This window comes from Medicago truncatula, chromosome 2, assembly GCF_003473485.1.
Source record: "Medicago truncatula cultivar Jemalong A17 chromosome 2, MtrunA17r5.0-ANR, whole genome shotgun sequence".
NCBI classification, from domain to species: Eukaryota; Viridiplantae; Streptophyta; class Magnoliopsida; order Fabales; family Fabaceae; genus Medicago; species Medicago truncatula.
This window is the reverse complement of record NC_053043.1, coordinates 20,564,435-20,584,852: the sequence shown is the minus strand read 5'-3', so window position 1 is coordinate 20,584,852 and position 20,418 is coordinate 20,564,435. Positions and strand designations below refer to the sequence as shown.

General features: G+C 31.4%; 2 protein-coding genes across 2 annotated transcripts; both read left to right on the top strand.

Annotated features, from left to right (window-relative positions):
- The first annotated feature begins 2,224 nt into the window (after positions 1–2,224).
- Positions 2,225–3,652, top strand: LOC25486644 (UDP-glycosyltransferase 43). The gene has a single exon (XM_013608263.3). The coding sequence runs from the start codon at positions 2,249–2,251 to the stop codon at positions 3,650–3,652; it is 1,404 nt and encodes a 467-aa protein (XP_013463717.1). The 5' UTR covers positions 2,225–2,248.
- A 10,366-nt stretch (positions 3,653–14,018) lies between these two features.
- On the top strand, positions 14,019–20,183 carry LOC25486643 (subtilisin-like protease SBT2.2). The gene is made up of 10 exons (XM_013608262.3): positions 14,019–14,574; positions 15,107–15,266; positions 15,621–16,018; positions 16,408–16,503; positions 16,679–16,751; positions 16,918–17,200; positions 17,409–17,740; positions 18,205–18,475; positions 18,595–18,876; positions 19,566–20,183. Exons 1-10 carry the CDS (start codon positions 14,351–14,353, stop codon positions 19,997–19,999), a joined length of 2,553 nt encoding a protein of 850 aa, XP_013463716.1. The 5' UTR covers positions 14,019–14,350; the 3' UTR covers positions 20,000–20,183.
- Positions 20,184–20,418: the final 235 nt, after the last annotated feature.

The following is a 20,418-nucleotide window of genomic DNA, read 5'->3' as shown; positions in this document are numbered from 1 at the left end:
AGACATTTGGAAACCGCTTATTTTCCTCATGTTATTCATGACGATGGCGATGTACAATTCATGTTTAGGTTGATGGTTGAAAATAATAAATTATATTTTTGTGTTCGTTCCAACTTAGACTTTTAAATTTTTTTAAATATTGATATTTAATATGTTGGAAAATATCCGTAATGTTGCCCTTTTATTGAATTTTAATCTATTGTGTATTGTGTCTCTAAGGCCGAATTCATGTAGTTTGGATAAATTATTAATGATTGGGTCTGTCTAACATGTGCAATATTGCACATGTTAAAGTAACTAAAAATAGCAACTATTTATTGAAAAACAACAATTATTTATTAAAATATTATCTATTTAATAAAAAATACACAAGTTCCAATACAAACATAATACTTTAAACTTCTTAACATGTGCAAATTTGCACATGATAGAAAAACTCTTAATGATTATGTAATGTTGGGGCTTATGAGTAAGTTTTGTTGTCGAAATTGTTGTGCAAATTGTGTTTATAAGTTACAAGTCATTAATGTTCTGATTTTGAGGTAATAAAAGTTGTTATGCAGCATACCAAAAGTTAGGGACGGTTTTTTTTTTTTTTTGAAAGAAAAAGTTAGGGACGGTTAACATGTCATTATTTTCTTTTTAAATGCACACGTTAAAGTATATATTGATGGGACTAACTTTTCGGATTACTATCATTAGAGTCATTGAATTTTTAATAGGTACATTCGTCAAAAAAAAAATTATAAATAAGTGACATATACACATATAGTACCTACTTAGACACTCTTTTTCGTTTATTATCATTGTCAATGATTTAAATGTAGATTTATGGATGTGAATGCGAGGTTAAATCCCAACCACTTCAGGTATTCAACTTAAAAGTGGATTTCTAGCGACAAAATTACTTAAAAAAATCAACCATTTTGTATGCAATAAAGGATTGAAAGTAGGGGTGTTCGTGGGTGGGTTTGGGTTGGATTTGGCCAAATCCAAACCCAATTCAAATAGGGTACTCCAGTTTGGGTGGGGTAAAATAACCACCCGTTATACTATTGGGTGGGTTTGGGCAAACCCACTAATTTTTGGGTTAGGTTGGATTGGGTAATGGGTTACCCAACTTATTTTTCTATTTTGTTAAATGACTAAATGACAAGTCCTCGTAATTTTGTTTTAAAATATTACTCTACTTTTTATTTTATTTTTAAAAAAAATGTTTAACTTATTTTACTATAATTTTATGCATCATAGAATATCAAATAATAAACTCCATCATAAAATACTTGCAACAAACTAAAGTTGTATGACATAATTCTCGTGAGCTTAGCTCAGTTGGTAGGGACAATGCATAATATATGCAAGGTCCGGGGTTCAAACCCCAACCACCACAAAAAAAAAAAAAAAAAAAAAAAAAGTTGCATAACATGAAACTGCATTAGTATCAAAATAACCAAAAAGTGCAACATATTAATTTGTAACTCTAGTATGTTTTGATTTTTAATATATATGGTACAATGTATATGTTTTGGAAATATAACTTTCTTCTACTCTATGAAAATAAAGATAAAAAATATCAATATTATTGGATAAGTGAGTTTTTTTGGGTTTGGGTCTGGTTTTACCCGAAATCCATTTATTTTTATGGATTTTCCATTTTTAGAAACCATACCCACCCAATTACCCAACCCAGCCTATTTTTTTAGGTTTTTTAGGTGGGTTTGACCGGATTTTCTGAGTTGACCCAAACCTATGAACACCCCTAATTGGAAGGGTACAACTTTGTGCTCCATTGCCTACGTGCTTTGCATTTATTCTTCTTCTGAGCATGCTGGGAGAGTGGCAGTATATGCATATGTGGTGGACCTTAACATCCAAATTAAATGTCTAATAAAACTACTACCATCCTTCACCTCCAAAAAAAAACTACTACCATCCTCTCAAAAAAATAAAAAAAAATACTACTACTTTCACACCTCCTCAATCAATTATTATTTTTGAATTTATTTAAATTTATTCCTAACATAAATTAATTTATACATGCATGACTTTGACTGGGACAAGGACCAGAAAAGGTAATACAGAAAATATGCATAGTGTGACTTTGACTAGTGATATATAAATATCAAAACATGCTAAAATATTCATACCACACGCAACAAAATTGTTTTTATCTATTTACATCTTAAGAATTAATATATCATTGTATTGTAGTGACTCTATCCTATCCATCCCATAATCATCAATCATCATGACCAAATTTGAGGTAGTTTTTGTATCAACACCAGCTATTGGAAACATTGTTCCCATTGTTGAATTTGCTAACCTCATAACCAAACTAAACCCTCAATTCTCTGCAACCATTCTCATCATCACCATGCCACAACGACCACTTGTTAACACTTACATCCAATCACGTCCTTCATCCGCGACTAATATTCGTTTCCTCCACCTTCCTACAGTTGACCCTCCCACACCAGATCAGTATCAATCATCTATAGCTTTCATTTCTCTTCTTATACAAAACCACAAAAACAACATAAAAGATGCACTCCGAAATATCACATCAACTGAGTCAGAAGGTTCTGACTCGGTTAAACTTGTTGCTTTGTTTGTTGACATGTTCTCCACCACCATAATTGACGTTGCTGCTGAAATTTCCGTTCCTTGCTACCTCTTCTTTGCGTCACCTGCGAGTTTTCTTGGATTCATGCTCCACCTACCCCGAGTAGAATCGGTTGAATCGGAAATGGAGTTTGAAATCCCGTGTTTCAAAAACCCGCTTCCGAAACTTGTTTTGCCTAACTTCTTGTCCAAGGAAGATGCTTATTTTTGGGTTTCATACCATGCAAGAAGGTACAAAGAAACAAAGGGTATTATCGTAAATACATTAAAAGAGCTTGAACCATACGCTCTTGAATCACTTCACAATGATTTGCAGCTTCCACCTGTTTACCCAATTGGACCGGTTCTTGATCTTGTTGGACCGGTCCAATGGGATCCAAACCCGGTACAGTATAATTACATCGTGGAGTGGCTTGATTTGCAGCCTGTTAAATCTGTGGTTTTTCTATGTTTCGGAAGTTTGGGAAGTCTTGAAGCAAAACAGGTTGAGCAAATTGCTATTGGGCTTGAACAGGCTGGGATTAGATTTTTGTGGGCTATAAGGGAACCTCCTAAGGCCCAATTGGAGGACCCAAGAGATTTTATGAGTTATGAGAATGTTCTACCGGATGGATTTTTGAGACGAACCATGGGGATGGGTATTGTGTGTGGGTGGATTCCACAAGCAAAGGTGCTAGCCCATAAGGCAGTGGGTGGATTCGTGTCGCATTGTGGTTGGAACTCGATATTGGAGAGTTTGTGGTATGGTGTGCCAATTGCCACGTGGCCAGTTTATGCGGAGCAACAAATGAATGCATTCGAGATGGTTAGGGAATCGGGACTAGCCGTGGAGATTAGGTTGGATTATAGGGTGGGTGGGGATTTGGTGCAGGCAGAAGAAGTCAAGAATGGTGTAACTACCTTGATGAACAATAGTCATGAGATTAGGAGGAAGGTTAAAGAAATGAGTGAAAAGTGTAGATTTGCTTTGATGGATAATGGATCATCTTATACTAATCTTGTATCTCTCATTCAAGAGTTAACAAAATGACCAACTTATGTTATCATCTAGTAATAATAAAAATCATTCCAAGAAATAAAATAATTAGTTCTCTTATTGTTTTTTGAGAACAAGTTCTCTTATTGTTCTAATGTAAAGCTTTGGCTTTTACCTTAAAACTAAAATTGATGTATAATTACACCCCATCAATATCCTAGTTACACCATTGGTACAATTTAATCACAAATTTCTAAGAACATCATGTTCATATTTCATATTCAAAACACTCTTCCGGAATTCTGAAAACTCTTCACCACTTTCTCACTCTATGTTCAAATATTGAGGAAAACTCATTGGAGAAATTTGCACAGCTTCTTCACGATCACTCTCACCAATTATTGTCATTCATGTTAATTTTAATCCAAACTCTTTTTAGTAAAATAAGAAAAAGGATAAATGAGCTTGAGAACACTATATATTGGCTCAATCTTAAAACACAAATTAGATACCCAAAGTAGATGTATCTTGTTGATGTGGTATTCGGATGGTGCTAAATAAGGTTTATCGTACGAAAATTCCTTTTTGGACACATAACAATTGCTTACAAGTACCCGAAAATGCCCCTAATTGTAGTTAACTACCATTCCGTTCCATGGATGAAGACGGTGCATATGTTGTCGCCACTGCAGCTCCTTGATTTATCAGCTTGTAACCACAATTAAATGGAAACCCTTTTCAACTCTAAAAGTAATTGCAACGAGTGGTGGATCAATTTACATCATAGTTTCTACTGGCGGGACTATTTCTTATTTGGTTGATTGAAGTATGAGTTTCGAACGGTTCCTAACTCTCGTTCAACAACGAACGGTAGTTAACTATACTTGATGGTATTTTTATAGGTTGAAGTGTTTGTGAGCGATTGCTAGATGTGTAAAGAGCAATTTTCCTATGGTAAATCCTGTGCATTATATGTTCACCTTAGAAGTTAGAATGATCCCATAAAACTAGGCATCCACATATATTATATTCTTCTCTTCATCACTCTCATATTGTGTTTATAAGGTGAAATTACACCTGAAATGTAGATTTGGAGTGCATTTCATGTTGTCAGCAATGTTATCAACATGGTAATTGCCATTCAGATGTCAATTTGCATCCATAACTTAGTTTTGATAAGAAGATATGTATCGGTGACCGCATAATTTTAAGAAAGGATATATTAACTTTCTTAATGACTTTAAATGGTAAGATTTTGTGAAAATCTATGCATTGTAAATTGTAGTATTTGACTTTTTTTAGAAATAATTTTTTAATTTAAAATGCTTAAAAGGTGTCCCGAAAACATTGTTAGCATGATTATAGGGCTTAATTACTTATGGGACAGTCACATTACATGTACATATGATGTAAACAGAATAGGTGAATTTTTTTTAGGGAAGAATAGGTGAATTTTTTTTAGGGAAGAATAGGTGATTGTTAGCATGACAAACTTATTATATTTATACTCTCTCCCCCTTTCTTCCTCTCTCTTCCCTCCTTCTCAAACCCTAGCCGTCACCCTTTTTTTTCTTCTGTTCAGAGGGGTGATTTAGGGTCAATTTTGACCCAAAAATCACCCCTCCGAATTGTTTTTCCTTCTATCCAAATCGAATAAGTGGTTTCACATATTTTCTGTTTTCTTTCGTTTGTTTTTGTGATTTCGTCGTCTCTGAACGACTCTGTTTGTTTTGATTTCCCGTCTTTGTGCAGTGTGTTTTTTATTTCCCATCTTAGTGCGGTGTTCATTTGATTCAGGTTGAAAGATTAGCTTTGAGCAAGAGTAGATCCGATCAATGACAATGACTTTGGCGTCGTCAACGTTGCAAATCCGGAGACATGGGTATTCCGGAAACATAATATAGTCATATTAGTCATATTTGTAGGCATGTGTACTTTGCCGTTTTATACTATTAACATGGATGTTGTGAGTTTGTTCACAGATTCATCCTTTTTGTTTTTAGCGAATTTGGATTTGTATTGTATCGATGTACTCTATCAATTTGAATGAATGAATATCGTTTATTTTTGTAAAAAAAAAAAAAAAAAAAAACTTAAAATATTAGACCTTCGTTAAAAATTAACTATTGGTTCAATAATAAATAAATGCAATGGTCAAATTTTAATATGGATAACTTATTAATCAAGTATATAGACAAAAAACATTAAAAATTTTGATCATTGAATTTGTTTGTTAGTAATTATTTTTTAACTTCACTATAATGATCCAACCTTTTATTTTCACCATTTTAACCATCATCAACAAAGTAATACCTAAATAATTTCAATAATGTTTTTTAATTTTTAAATCATTATTTTCAAACTTTTTTCTACTAAAACAAACATGGTTATAAGAGGAACATAAATTCTTGTAGACATCACCTATTATTCTACCTGCTGGTGAATTTGACCAGCTTAACATTTCATTCCCTATTATTTCTTTTTATTAGGAAACATGCACAAAGGTAATCAATTGATACCAAAGAGAAAGCGATGCTAATGAGTGTAGAATCAGGTTCTTTTGCGACACAAAGGGCATGCAAGAATTAACCCTTTAAGCTTTAACGACTACTTGATAAGATTGGTCCCCAAATGGCCTACCACTTAATTTAAGGCCCCCTAGGGTTAAAAGCAAGACATTATAAACACTGCATAAATGGTTTTAATTTGTCATTGCATGGTAATTTGATGGTAAAATTATCGTATGCTTTTTTTTAGTTTTAGAATGAGTCATTCATATACTCCTTCTGTGTTAAAATATAAACAAAAGTCGATCAACTTAAGTTGATGTTTTAGGTATAAATTTCAAACTAAATACATTAATTTTTGTTGACGATTATTGTTTATATTTTTTAACTGAGAGAATATAATATATGAAGTTTGGCTAGGAGGCAAGTAAATACTAGTCGAAAATTATTTCACTAATTTTCGTATGAATTTCTATCTTATAAAAAATATTGTTTAAAACACTTGTGAAGAATAATGCTAAATATATATATGTTTTAGTTCCTAAAAAACGACATTTGAAGCCTAATTAATCATTCTCCTAAAACAAAAGTTTAATTAATCCTTGAATAAATTTAATTTACTTTTAAACCCTACTTTAGAAACTTTTTACAAAAAAATTGGCACTTTAGTTCTTCGAGAGCTTTTGAAAGAACCAAAACCAAAACCAAAAGAGAGACCGAAAGTGAATAAAATAATTTAAAAACTAAACTTATAAAACTATGATTTCATATGAATAAAAACTTATTAATCAATAGCTGTTCTTTATTTTTTTGACGTTACAAGACAATTTCAATAACGAAAGTCATAAATTAAATGTCAAGACTGCAGAAATATAAGGCGGAGTTTCTTCAACCCATATGTAATCTAAATTCTTAAGAGCATATTTAGCTAAATAATAAGAAGCTTGGTTGGCTTCACACCTAACATAAGTTATTGTTCTTTAGAAAAATAAATGAACAAAAATTGTGGATGATTTTATTTTTGCAGGCGATCTTTTGTTAACTAGTTTACTGGTATTTTAAAATTAATTTAATTAACAATTACGTAACCAACAAAATAAATTGAGAAAAAACAAACCTACAAAAGTGAACTATGATTACATAGCTGACAACTTCACCTCAAGAACTATAGTAACTTTTTTATTCGAAAAAAGCATCTAAAATGTTATTTGAATAACTATTTTCAAATAACTAAAGATATATAAGGTAATGTGTGTTTTTTAATCATATTTTTGCTTGTTTTAGTTTTTATATCAATACCCACTTATTTATATATCTTTTGTTATCCGATAAGTCCTGTTAAAATGGTTGTTCAAATAAAATATCTCAAAAACTATATTTAATCCTTAAAAAAAAGGCTTAAATGTTCTTTTGGTCCCTTAAGTATTTAGTTGGCATCATTTGGTCCCTTAACTAAAAACAAAAGATTGTTTGAGTACTTTAAGTTTTTTTTTAGTCTCATTTTGGTCTCTTCTGTTAGGTTTCCGTTAGGTTTAATAAAAAACGTTAAGTGTGAACACATGTCACCTTGTCATTGGCTCTGAGAATTTTTTTTACAAAAAAAAATAATATTTTTTTGTAAAAAAATTCTCATAAGCAATGACAAGGTGACAGTGTCACTTTGTCATTGGCTTTGGGTTTTTCTAAAAAAATATATATATTTATAAAAATAAAATAAAAAACTCAGAGCCAATGACAAGGTGACACGTGTCTAGAAGTTAACTTTTTTTCAAATCCTAATGGAAACCTAACAGAAAGGACCAAAACGGGACTAAAAAAAAAACTTAAAAGTACTCAAACAATCGTTTTTTTTAGTTAAGGATCAAAAAGATACCAACTAAATACTTAAGGGACCAAAAAAGCATCTAAGCCTAAAAAAAAAACTATATTTACTTCCACAATAAAGTCAAATTGACCAAATTCATATATAATTGGACAACATAATACATATAGCTAAAACAAAAGGAAAGATTCCAAACATGCAATTTAACAATGTGTTAACGCTTTATTTTCTTCAGTGGTAACGCACTACTATGGCATGTGCACAAAGGCAAATATAGCACTTGATATGCCACCGTTTCATAATGTGATCAAAAAAGAAAGTGTAACATGCAAAAGAAATGCTTAAAATAGAGTCATCATAACTTCACATTCTAAATGCAATATTTTTTTTCAAAGTTTGGAGAAGATTTTTTTTTTATATAATTAAAATGAGTTAATAATCATTTCATAAAATTAAGATTTTGTCATTAAACGTACCTTAATATTATTATTATTATTTTTTGACAAAAAACGTACCTTAATATTGAAACCCTACAATTTTATCTTTCACTTATTTTTTTCATCGATGTTTAAATTTCGTTTTCCTTTTAAATTTAATCCTACAATTTATAGTAGAAATTTTACGCTTTACGTTAATAACTATAAAAATAACAAATTTTCAAATGAAAAATTATTGCTTGCATTAATCTACTTAAGCAATTTCAAAGATTAACTGAGTTATATATATATATAAACATAATAATGTGATCAATGGTATTTTATTTTAGGAATCATTTAAAAATGTGTTAGTTTCACAATTTTTCACCATCTAAATTGGCTGAATTACCCGGTTAATTATTGTCTTTCTAAAATATTTGAAACGTTGAAAATAAAATGTGTGTGTCGACAAATGGAGAAAAAGCCACCGAAACGGGAAAAGGCTTGATTCTTCAAACCTTCCATCATTTTCTTGTTAGGGCCACCACCCCCCAAAATTGTCTTCTCCTAGCTCAAAATGTCCCTATTTCCAAAAGTTAAGGTTTTTTTTTACTGGTTTTGTTTCATGATTGATCTTATAAAGTAGAAAGTTTAATTACGTTTTTACATCCTTAGCTTACTTGGTATCCATGTTTTTCTTTTTGGCTTAATTGGAGTTTATATCCCCTTAAAACATGTTCATATTTAGAAAATTAAATTGGAAATGCTAACAAGTGCCTCAGAGGCACTCGTTAAGGAAATAAATATAATAGTTTGTGCTTAGATTATTGTGTAATCAATTTCTCTAAAGTCAAAAAAATGTCATTTTAAATTTAATTTTTCCTGTTTTAATACCTTAATCAGTACCTTAGGGCACCCGTTAACATGATTTCCTAAAGAGATAGAGAGATCAGAAATTGAAGCAAAGAAATTAGTTACAATTCCTTCTCAATTTGCATGATAGTCCTTGTGATCACTCTCTTAATCTATCTCTTTTAATAATTAATTAAAATCTCAAAGCCATTAACTTTCCTCGACTAAATCAATTTAATTAATGTCTAATGATACAATTCCTAACATCAAATGATGTTGTAGATTTTTGGTTCTTATACCAATCGGACTAACGAAATGAGTTAGTTTTTATGAGGGTCATGTTAACTTCTACCTTTAAAATACAAGTTAAGAATCTAAAAGAAGAATTAAAACATAAGTTTTGTATTGAAAAAATAAGTTTTAAATTTTCAAGACATTGAATGCACGATTTCCAAAATTAAGTTTCTACATTTAGTTTCTAAACTTGTGTCTTAAAAGCACAAGTTAGTATTTTCCTTTCTATAATATTACTCCCTCCGTTTTCAAATATAAGCAAAATTGATTTTTTAGGTTCATTCATTTAATAATATATGTGGTTTATAATATGGATCACATACATCATTAAATCAATGAACGTAAAAAGTCAATTTTCCTTATATTTAAAAACGAAAGGATTATAAAATTATGTTTGAATTCTAACTGATTCCACATATAACATCTTGTGTCAAACAAGATTGTTTTCATCATGGAGAACTTAGTAACTCTTTAAGATATTATGTATGTGGATGTAAAGCTCTCAAATAGTTCACACACTCATAATGAATTTCATTTTGAATGTGATTTTGCATGAAGATATTTCAACAATTGATTATGAAAATTGCACAACTAGTTATGACTTGAAAACATTTTTAAGATGTTATTCAGTTAGTCCATACCTGATCAAGGAAAATATAATACTTACACTTTCGGATCTCAAGGCAATATCATTAGGTCAATCCAAATGGGTTGAAAACATAATACTACTAATCACTATGCCTAATTTTAAATACTTGTTGTAGGTATATTAAAATCGCAAAATAATTTATATTTTCAAAAACATTTTTATCATTTTTTAATGGGTTAATTAAGTAAATGGTCTTTATAAATATTCAGAATTTTGTTTTTAGTCTCTACAAAATAAAATCACACTTTTTAGTCTCTATAAAAAATTTCATCAACATTTTTAGTCCCTATAAAATATTTCCATCAGCATTTTTAGTCCCTATAAAAAAATTTCATCAACATTTTTAATCCCTAAAATGTTTAAGGAAAATGTCACACGAACTAAAAAATGTAATTTTATTTTGTAGGAATTAAAAACTAACACAGTGAATATTTACAGGACTAAACTTAATTAACCCTTTCTTAATTTTAACTTGCCAAAAACAAGCATTAACTCCCTAAAAATGTGTATGCTCCTTTTCAAAGTTATGTCGTTGACTACCTAATGGCCCGTTGCATTTGCATAAATCGGTGGTCATTCTCAAAGATGACGTAAGTGACACATACAGTTGCAGCCAATACACTACCGACATGTAGTTGGTACTACTTGGTGCATCTGGTCAAACCAGATCGATCTTCTATTTGAAAAGGAAAATAATAAAATGGTGATGGTTAGGAAAATACTATAGTCTTGTTAACGAGTGCTTTGGACACTCTATAAAGATTCTAAAATTAAAAAATATTTATTAAAAAAAGTTAAATGTTATAAATTCCAATACATTGATTACACATTTTTTGTATTTATAAAAAGTTATTATTAATGGTTCTTAAAGAGTGTTATAGATGCACTCCTTCACATTTTCCAAAATATTACTCCCTCCGGTCCTATTTATAGGAAACATTTAACTTTTTTATTCATTACATAAATAATGTATTTGGTCTATATTCTAGACAAGATACATCAATTATTCAATGTATCTAAAAAATTAATTTTTTCTTATAAATAGGACCGGAGATAGTATCTCACTGTTTATAATTCTTTTCATTTTTAAAGAGATACACATAAAAAAGTTTAAAAAAAGTTATAAAATAATTAAGTATAGTGGAGATATGGGTGAGAATATGTCAGGTCGCTTGTCAGAAGTCTATGATCGGACCTATATAAAATTTAAATCGACCTAGATTATTTATTAAATAGGCTAGTCTCAAAAGTTCATTAATTTAAATAAGTCAGACTCAGATTTATTTAAAAACCTACTAGACCTACCAGAACAGCTAATATATGTGTAATTACATCTACTCCACTATATTATTAAATTTTTGGCTCCTTAAAAATGTCAATATGACAAAAAAAAAAAAAAAAACACAATTTAAGGTTTTCAATAAGTTACAAAACTCTTGGTATTACTCTCTTATTTTAAGAAACCCATTTGCAATCAAAATAAAAGGCAATAGATCAAATATATGTAATACAGGTTTATTAGCCTCTAACAAATGGATATATATGCGTTATAAAAATTTATTATATATACATGCAATATATGCTTGTAAGTGGAAAAAGGGTAAATTTAATGCCATCCATTTTAACCAAAAACACTAACACGACATTTATTTTATTTTATTTTTATAAAAAAGGCAGTGTCTGACCACTTACCTTCTTTATTCTCCAACAATATGAAATTCTTCTTCTCTATTACTATTAAAACGTGTTTCTTCCTTTTAAACCATGAACATCGCCATTATGACTTAAAACCCCCAACTTGTTACCCTTTTGATGAAAAAACTTAGGGTAAATAGTTGGTGTTCATGACGGTAAAGACATTAGGACTCAGAGGACATTTATAAAAGTATTTGCATTTAGTCGAATTCGGACCTTTTAAATTTAATGTTTATCTTTTTACCATTAAACCAAATTTTTTGAAGTTCACAATTCATACCTTAATTTCAAAACGACAAACAAATATTATTTTTATAAAATGCAAGTCGAATGACACTATTTAATGTTTTTAATTTTTTAAAATTAATTTTTACATTTTCAATCTAACTGATTAACATCAAACACCGGTAAAAAAAATCCACGTTAGTGTTTTTTAGTCAAAATGTCCATGGAAGCTAGCAAATGTAAAATTAGATAAAGTTGGGTGGCTAAAATTGAGCAATTAAAACTTGATGGGGCAAAGTTGAACAATTATAAAACTTAAAAGCCCAAAATTTAGAAATTGAAACTTGGGAGCCAAAATATAACAACTGTGAATTTCGATTGGACAAAATGTGCATTTAAGCTTTTTTTTTTTTGTCAAAAAAAAAGTGTAAGTGCATTTAAGCCTTTAATTTTGAAATAAAACTATTTGTAAATATGATAATATTTAGTGTACATGTGTGATAATATTGCAAATTGGTTTCTTCAAAAAAAAAATTGCAAATTGGATCATCTCCTTTCAATCGCTCTCTCCTTCTCCCTCCTTTCATATTATGTGTTTATCTCTCTCTCTCTCTCGATTTTGATCTTATCTCTAAAATTTAGAAAGAGATAGACTCAAGTAGTGGAAGGAGGAAGAAGGAGAGAGTGGGGAGAATGAGATGATCAATATTTTCCTCCATAAACAACGTTTCTTATGAATCGATGCTAACTAAAATGATGTTGTTTCACGTTGTCTCCAACGAGATATTCAAATTTCTGCTAATTAATTCAAATTCCCAAAGTAATTTTGTGCATACTTATGAAACTCCATCATTTACTTTTTAGTTCTTAAACTTCAAAATCAAAATGAGAACGAAAAATGAGTAGTTCAGGATAATACAATTACGATTTCTATGAATTTCACATGAATGAAACTATTTCACAATTAGTTTGAACCCAATCTGTACCTCCAAACTATTTCACAATTCAAACTGTTTCTATTTTAAAATGGTATGTTTTATCAAACTAAAATCATAAAATAAGTTAGTTAACATTGCTCGGTCGGTCATACATATCTTTAAAATTTTATTCCACATAGTTAGCTCGATTGATGAACTAAGAGACATCGAAGGAGTTTGAAAGAGGAGGTCATGAGTTCAATCTCCAAAAACTTACATTTATATTTATAAGTACTAACATTTCTCTATAACATCCCTAACATTTGCATATAAAAAGATAGACACCCCTAAAATAAATAAGGGTCCTGCTAACCGGTGCCCCCGGGGCACTGGTTAAGCATACCATAAAAGGGAATTATTACCATAAAAGGAAACTGTTTTTGACTTTATTATCAATTAATTACACAATTTCAATGCATTAATTACTATATAATTTCCTTTTTCATATCCTTAACCAGTGCCCCCGGGGCACCGGTTAGCATTTCCCAATAAATAATTACCAATAAAATAACTAAATAAAAAGTAAATTCATTTCAACATCTCATGAAGGAAAGTAAAAAGCAGCAAAAAAGAAATAGAAAGGTAGTTTGTCATTTACACATGTCACGGGAAAACCTGCCAACATACAAAAATTGACAACCAACGACTCACAAAATGTCCAAAAACCTAATAAATCCAAATTAAACGTTCATTTTCTCATTCTACTTTCACACTATTTTCTAGATCATACTACCCTACATCCACCAATTAACACATTCACGCATTTAAAACATCAAAGATCATTCGATCAAAATCAAACGACTTAAACTTCAACTTCATAATTTAAATTATTAAATTAAATCTAAAATTTACATTTTTTTAAACCGTCCAATCTTGATCAAACGATCACAAATATTCCGAATGCAAAATTCTCTACTAATCCAATTTCATATTTTCATGTTCTTGTTTGATTAAACAAACTTTTTCTTTTTCAAATACACAAAACCCAACAAGTACAAAGCTTTGCTTCCAGATTCTCCAAACTAAACTCTTCACTTCAACTTTCTCTCTCTAAACTTAAAAAGTAACAAAAAGGGTTCTTCTTCATTCACTCTTACACCAAAAAAGTTTCATGCTTTATTCACTCTCCACCATCTATCTCTTTCATAAACAAATCACATTGTTATTTTTTTTTTGGTGGGGGGTGTAGAAAGTAAGTCTTGAACTTGAGAATGGTGCATGTGTGTTAGTGAACAAGTTTCAAACTTTCTTCTTGATACTTTCTGGGTTTGGTTTGGATTTAACTGGGTCATCTTCAGTTTTTCTAGAAACCCTGATGGGGAAAAATTATATGACACATTTGGTGTTGTTTTTGTTGCTTTGTTTAGTGATTTTTGTACCTTGTTTGTGTCAACAAGATGGTTTTGATAATGCTACTACTTCTGTTTATGTTGTTACTTTGAAACAAGCTCCTACTTCTCATTACCATGGTGATGTAACAAGTTTGAATGATAATGATGGGTTTAAAGATAGTGGAAGAACTCAATTTCAGAAACCAAGGTATCATTTTTCTAACTTTTTTTTTGTTGCCTTTTTTTTTTTTATTTGGGGTTTTGTGGAAATGTTTTGCTTATTTTGTTGTGATTTATTTATATATATATTTTTTTAAAAAATTACTTTTTCAATTTTGGTTTTGTTTTGTTTTACTATCTCCTGAAATTGTTGTTGCATTTGATTTGGATGGTTTGTTCTTCATTCTTTCAGATCACAAATGTTTAGGTTTTTAATTATGTGTTTCTTTTATACCAAATCATTCATTAGGCTTCTTATGGAAGCTGCACTATTTACTTAAGATGATAAGTATTGGTTAAATGATTGCTTATATAATCTATAAATGATATTTACTGGATTATTTATTTGAAATGAATCATTATATTTGTTAATGATTTGTTAATATTTTGATTTTTATGGATTATTTGTTAATCTTTGTTAATGATATTATCAATTGTTGAGTACTTTGCATCATCCTTACTTTACTTTTCTCAATTTCAAGCTTGTTTATGAAATCTATTGCTGTTGCTCTTTTTTCTAGATATGCAAATATTACAAAGACGGATAAGAGATTTAGCTCATATGTTACCCGAGTGCACGATTCATTGTTGAAGAAAGTGTTGAAAGGAGAGAAATATCTGAAGCTCTATAGCTACCATTACCTGATTAATGGATTTGCTGTGCTTGTTACCCAACAGCAGGTATGATGATAGTTTTCAGCATCATGATTATGTCCATAGACATATGCTGTATACATGTTTGTTTGTTATTATTTATTTTGTATTCATGATTTGACTTTAGCACCTATGAAACACTAACACAGACATGGACATCAAACATGACACTAACAGGTTAACACCGGTCAAAATTTAATAAAACGGAAAAATTGAATATAACCACACTTGTCAATGTCACGTCGGTATCAGACACCATACATGTCTTTAATGAGAAGTGTTGGTGCTACATAGTTCAACACTACTACTTCCTTATTTTATTTTTGTTTCATTTGCTTTAACAAATGTATTCTTGACTTTCGAATTTACTGAATTATGAAGGCAGAGAGGCTATCATGGAGCAATGAAGTTGCCAATGTGGTTTTGGATTTTTCTGTTAGAACTGCAACTACACATACTCCACAATTTTTGGGTCTGCCACAAGGAGCATGGTCTCAAAATGGTGGATTTGAAACAGCCGGAGAAGGAGTTGTTATTGGGTTGGTTGACACCGGCATAGATCCAACACACCCTAGTTTTAGCGATAGTAAATCTGAAAATCCGTATCCTGTTCCTGCTCATTTTTCTGGTATCTGCGAGGTTACTCGTGATTTTCCATCTGGCTCTTGCAATAGGAAACTTGTTGGGGCACGACACTTCGCAGCATCTGCTATAACCAGGGGAATTTTTAATATGTCTCAAGACTATGCTTCTCCCTTTGATGGCGATGGCCATGGCACGTGAGTTTTTGTCATTTCAAAATCAGTGTTATGTTTTACTCTAATTTATCATGATTACTTAACTGGTTTATTCTATCAAATTCCATTCATCTTCTAATATCGTTTTGAAGTTTTCTCTCTTCTACTTCAACATCAGTGTGTTATGTCTAGTTTCTATTTGTTGTAGCTTTGAGCTCTTTAAGGCCTTGGACCTTTAACAATTTTTTTGGAAAAAATAATAATATTTGAGAGTTGTTCTGGAATTGCGATGCCTCAGATTATCTTAGGCATCATTTGAAAATGAAACTATTGTCAAACTTTACGTTTATTTGATTCACACCAACAAACTTAGATTTGTTGAATTTCTTCTCCTTTAACTGAATGTTCATTTTGATGTGTATCTTATACAGGCATACCGCATCTGTTGCAGCAGGAAACCATGGGATTCCAGTGATTGTTGCTGGACATCACTTTGGGAATGCTAGTGGGATGGCTCCTCGTTCACAGTAATTAATCTCAAACTATGTCTAAGCTGTTTTCTTTTTTGTGTTATCGTCATTACTTTTAACACTTGTAGCAATTTTTTTGGGATCCATAGTTATACATGATGTTATGGAGTTGTTCATTATTCTATTTCATCTTCACATTTTTATGCATGGGTTACATTTCAATTTTGTACAGCATTGCTGTGTACAAGGCATTATACAAGAGCTTTGGAGGATTTGCTGCAGATGTTGTTGCAGCAATTGACCAGGTACATATGCAGTTAATCCACATGATATCGAATTGAATGAGTTAATATTATTATCTACAATTAATTTCCTTATATGTTGCATTCACAACCCGTTTTTCTAAAATTGCACCGAGTTTTGCTTTTTCCTCTAAGGCTAATTATAGTATGTTTGGTCGAATTTTACCAGGCAGCTATGGATGGTGTCGACATAATAAGTTTATCGATCACTCCAAATAGGCGTCCTCCTGGTGTCGCAACTTTCTTTAATCCTATAGACATGGCATTGCTGTCAGCTGTAAAGGCTGGTATTTTTGTTGTGCAAGCTGCTGGAAATACTGGACCATCACCAATGAGCATGTCTTCTTTCAGTCCATGGATTCTTACTGTTGGCGCTGCCTCTCATGATCGGCTTTACAGTAACTCAATATTCCTAGGAAATAATGTGACGATACCTGGAGTTGGACTTGCACGTAAGTTTATGTTTCTCTGTTCGTGGTTAAGAATATCCAAAAAATTGAGTAATGAAGGGTTTCAATGAGGCTGAGGTGTTAATTCTCGAAATATAAATTTCAGTGGAAAATCAATATAAAGTTAATCCTTTTGGACTTTGCGTGCATCTGTACGTCTTTTTTTTTTGTATGACCAATGACCATTTTTTCCTTTGATTATTTTCATCAGCTGGAACAGATGAAAACAAGCTTTACAGACTAATTCATGCACACGATGCTTTGAACAATGACACAACAGTCACTGACGATATGTATGTTGGTGAGTGCCAAGATGCAAGCAAGTACAATCACGATTTGATCAAAGGAAACCTTTTGATCTGCAGCTATTCAATTCGATTTGTGCTTGGTATTTCCACTATCAAACGAGCTTCAGAAACAGCCAAGAACCATAGTGCAGCTGGTGTTGTCTTTTATATGGATCCTTATGTGATTGGTTTTCAGCTTAACCCAGTTGCAATGAAAATGCCTGGCATAATAATTCCATCTACAAATGACTCAAAGGTGCATTCTCCATTATTGTCCCTCTTATATATTCACAACTATTCTCTTACTTTCTGTTGTTTTAGTGTATAGCATTTTCTTTGATGCACTTGATACACACATGTAAGTATATGTTTTCTATGTGAAAAGCATAGCATTGTGTTAGAATATAAGAAAACATAGGATATCTTGATATTATGTTTGAGTATCTTAGTTTATGTCGTAGAATCTGTTTATAATCTTAAAACATCTTAGATTATCTCTTAGGATTAGTTTTCATATTACTTGGTTATTATCGTGATAAATTGATACTAAACTGATATACTCTAGTATAATCTAAATATATTTTCTTATATTCTAATACATATTTGGTCAATATTAACTTATCTCCCTCTCTCTATCTCTATGTCTCTCCTCCCCCCCACCCCCACCCCACATTTGAAGAATGATCTGATTGCTGACAGTTTCATTTCTCAATTTGTCAGATTTTAATGCAATACTACAATTCTTCGTTGGAAATAGATTCGGTTTCGAAGAAAGTTGTTAAATTTGGGGCTGTTGCTGCACTCTGTGGTGGACTAAAAGCAAACTACAGTTACGGTGCCCCAAAGGTTATGTATTACTCTGCCAGAGGACCGGATCCCGAGGACAGTCTTCCTCGCCAAGCAGACATTTTAAAACCTAACTTGTTAGCTCCTGGAAATTTTATATGGGCAGCTTGGAGTTCTCTTGGAACTGACTCAGTTGAATTTCAAGGTTTGTAACTACTTAAGTTTTTGTAAGTTCTTTTGTTTTAAGAGTTAGGGACCAAAATGTGTTTTTATCAGGAAATAAATATATCCATGTTTAAGGGGAGAAATTTGCATTGTTATCAGGGGAGAATTTTGCTATGATGTCTGGCACAAGTATGGCTGCACCACATATTGCAGGTCTTGCTGCGCTAATTAAGCAAAAGTTTCCAAATTTCAGTCCCGCGGCCATTGGTTCTGCACTTTCGACTACTGCTTCTCAGAATGACAAGAGTGGTGGACCAATAATGGCTCAGCGATCATATGCCTTTCCAGATCTAAGCCAAACTCCAGCTACTTCTTTTGACATGGGAAGCGGTTTTGTGAATGCAACTGGAGCATTGAATCCGGGTTTAATCTTCGATACCAGTAAGTCACTCAAGTGTTTCAGTAATCACATTTCAGTAAAAGTCATGTTTCATTATGCAAATATGGTATGTGAATTTGGCTATGTAGTTTAGTTAGATTGGTATAATACATCATGATACCACATATTGGTATCTTTCGCTATAGGTGATAATTAAAACCTTGCAAAAACAGTTCTATTTTGTGATAAGTTGTAGATAAGTTGTATTCCTATATCCTTGCTATGCAGTATGTGCTCCAAATATATCTATGACTTTTACCTCTTTAGGTTCTATTTCCTTTAAAAACTAATAACAGGACTTGTTCCTTCAAATCTTAAATGTTTGGAAATTGGAAATTTTATTCGGAAAAATTCCTTTGCTCTTTGAAGCTGCTAAGTTTATTCTGATTGCCAACAGTGTTGTTAAATAGCGGCTATAGGGTTGTGGAATTTGAAGAAATCGCCATTGTTCTGCAATATGCTCTTTAGCACAAAATGTTGTCAAGTAACGGCTATATCACTGTTGTGTTCGAAATTTAAACAAACTATTATTTTTTTCGATTGATAACATTGATTGCCAAATTGTGCAATGATAGAATGAATAAGTTGATAATTTATTTAATTGTAACTGTTCACATGTAGCTACCCAATTTGTACCAACTGCATCAAAATATTATTTATACCAGTTATTAACAAACATATTTCTTTGTAGGTTATGATGATTACATGTCATTTTTATGTGGTATCAACGGTTCAGCTCCTGTGGTACTAAACTACACTGGTCAAAATTGCGGCATCTATAATTCAACTCGATATGGTCCTGATCTAAACTTGCCGTCAATCACTATCGCAAAGCTAAACCAATCTACATCGTTGCAAAGGACAGTTCAAAACATTGCTGGAAATAATGAAACATACAGTGTTGGTTGGAGTGCTCCTTTTGGTGTCTCGGTAAAAGTAACTCCGACTCACTTTTCTATTGCCAACGGCGAAAAGCAAGTGTTGTCTGTGATCTTGAATGCAACTGCTAATAATTCTGTTGCTAGCTTTGGGAAGATTGGTCTGTTTGGTAATCAAGGCCATGTTGTTAACATTCCTGTTTCAGTTATTTTTAAAATCTCATATAATAACATCACTACTAGCTAACTAATAGAGATTGAAATTTTTTGTTGTTTAAAGTAATTAATTATTTAGTGTATTTATGTGTTTTTTGTAGTATTTTTTGGAGTCTCGAAATGTATTAACTCTTTATTCATTCATTATTATGTAAAGCTCTTATAGGTTTTTCTTGTATAAAAATAGATGTGATCAGTCCTTGGATCAGGGTTTACTATCTCTTGCAGGATGATTCTCTAACATGTGACATTTTTGTGAGACTAAAATATGATTGTTTCATTTCAAAATCAATAACCTTGAATCATTGCAACTCATCTCAGAAGAATTTGGTTTGATACCTTATTTATTGGGTTAGCACACTTATAATGTGATGTCTAATATTTAGCTGATAAGTTAGCTTATTATCGGTGATCCGCTATTTTTTTACCAAAGTCGTTGTTGTCAAATTG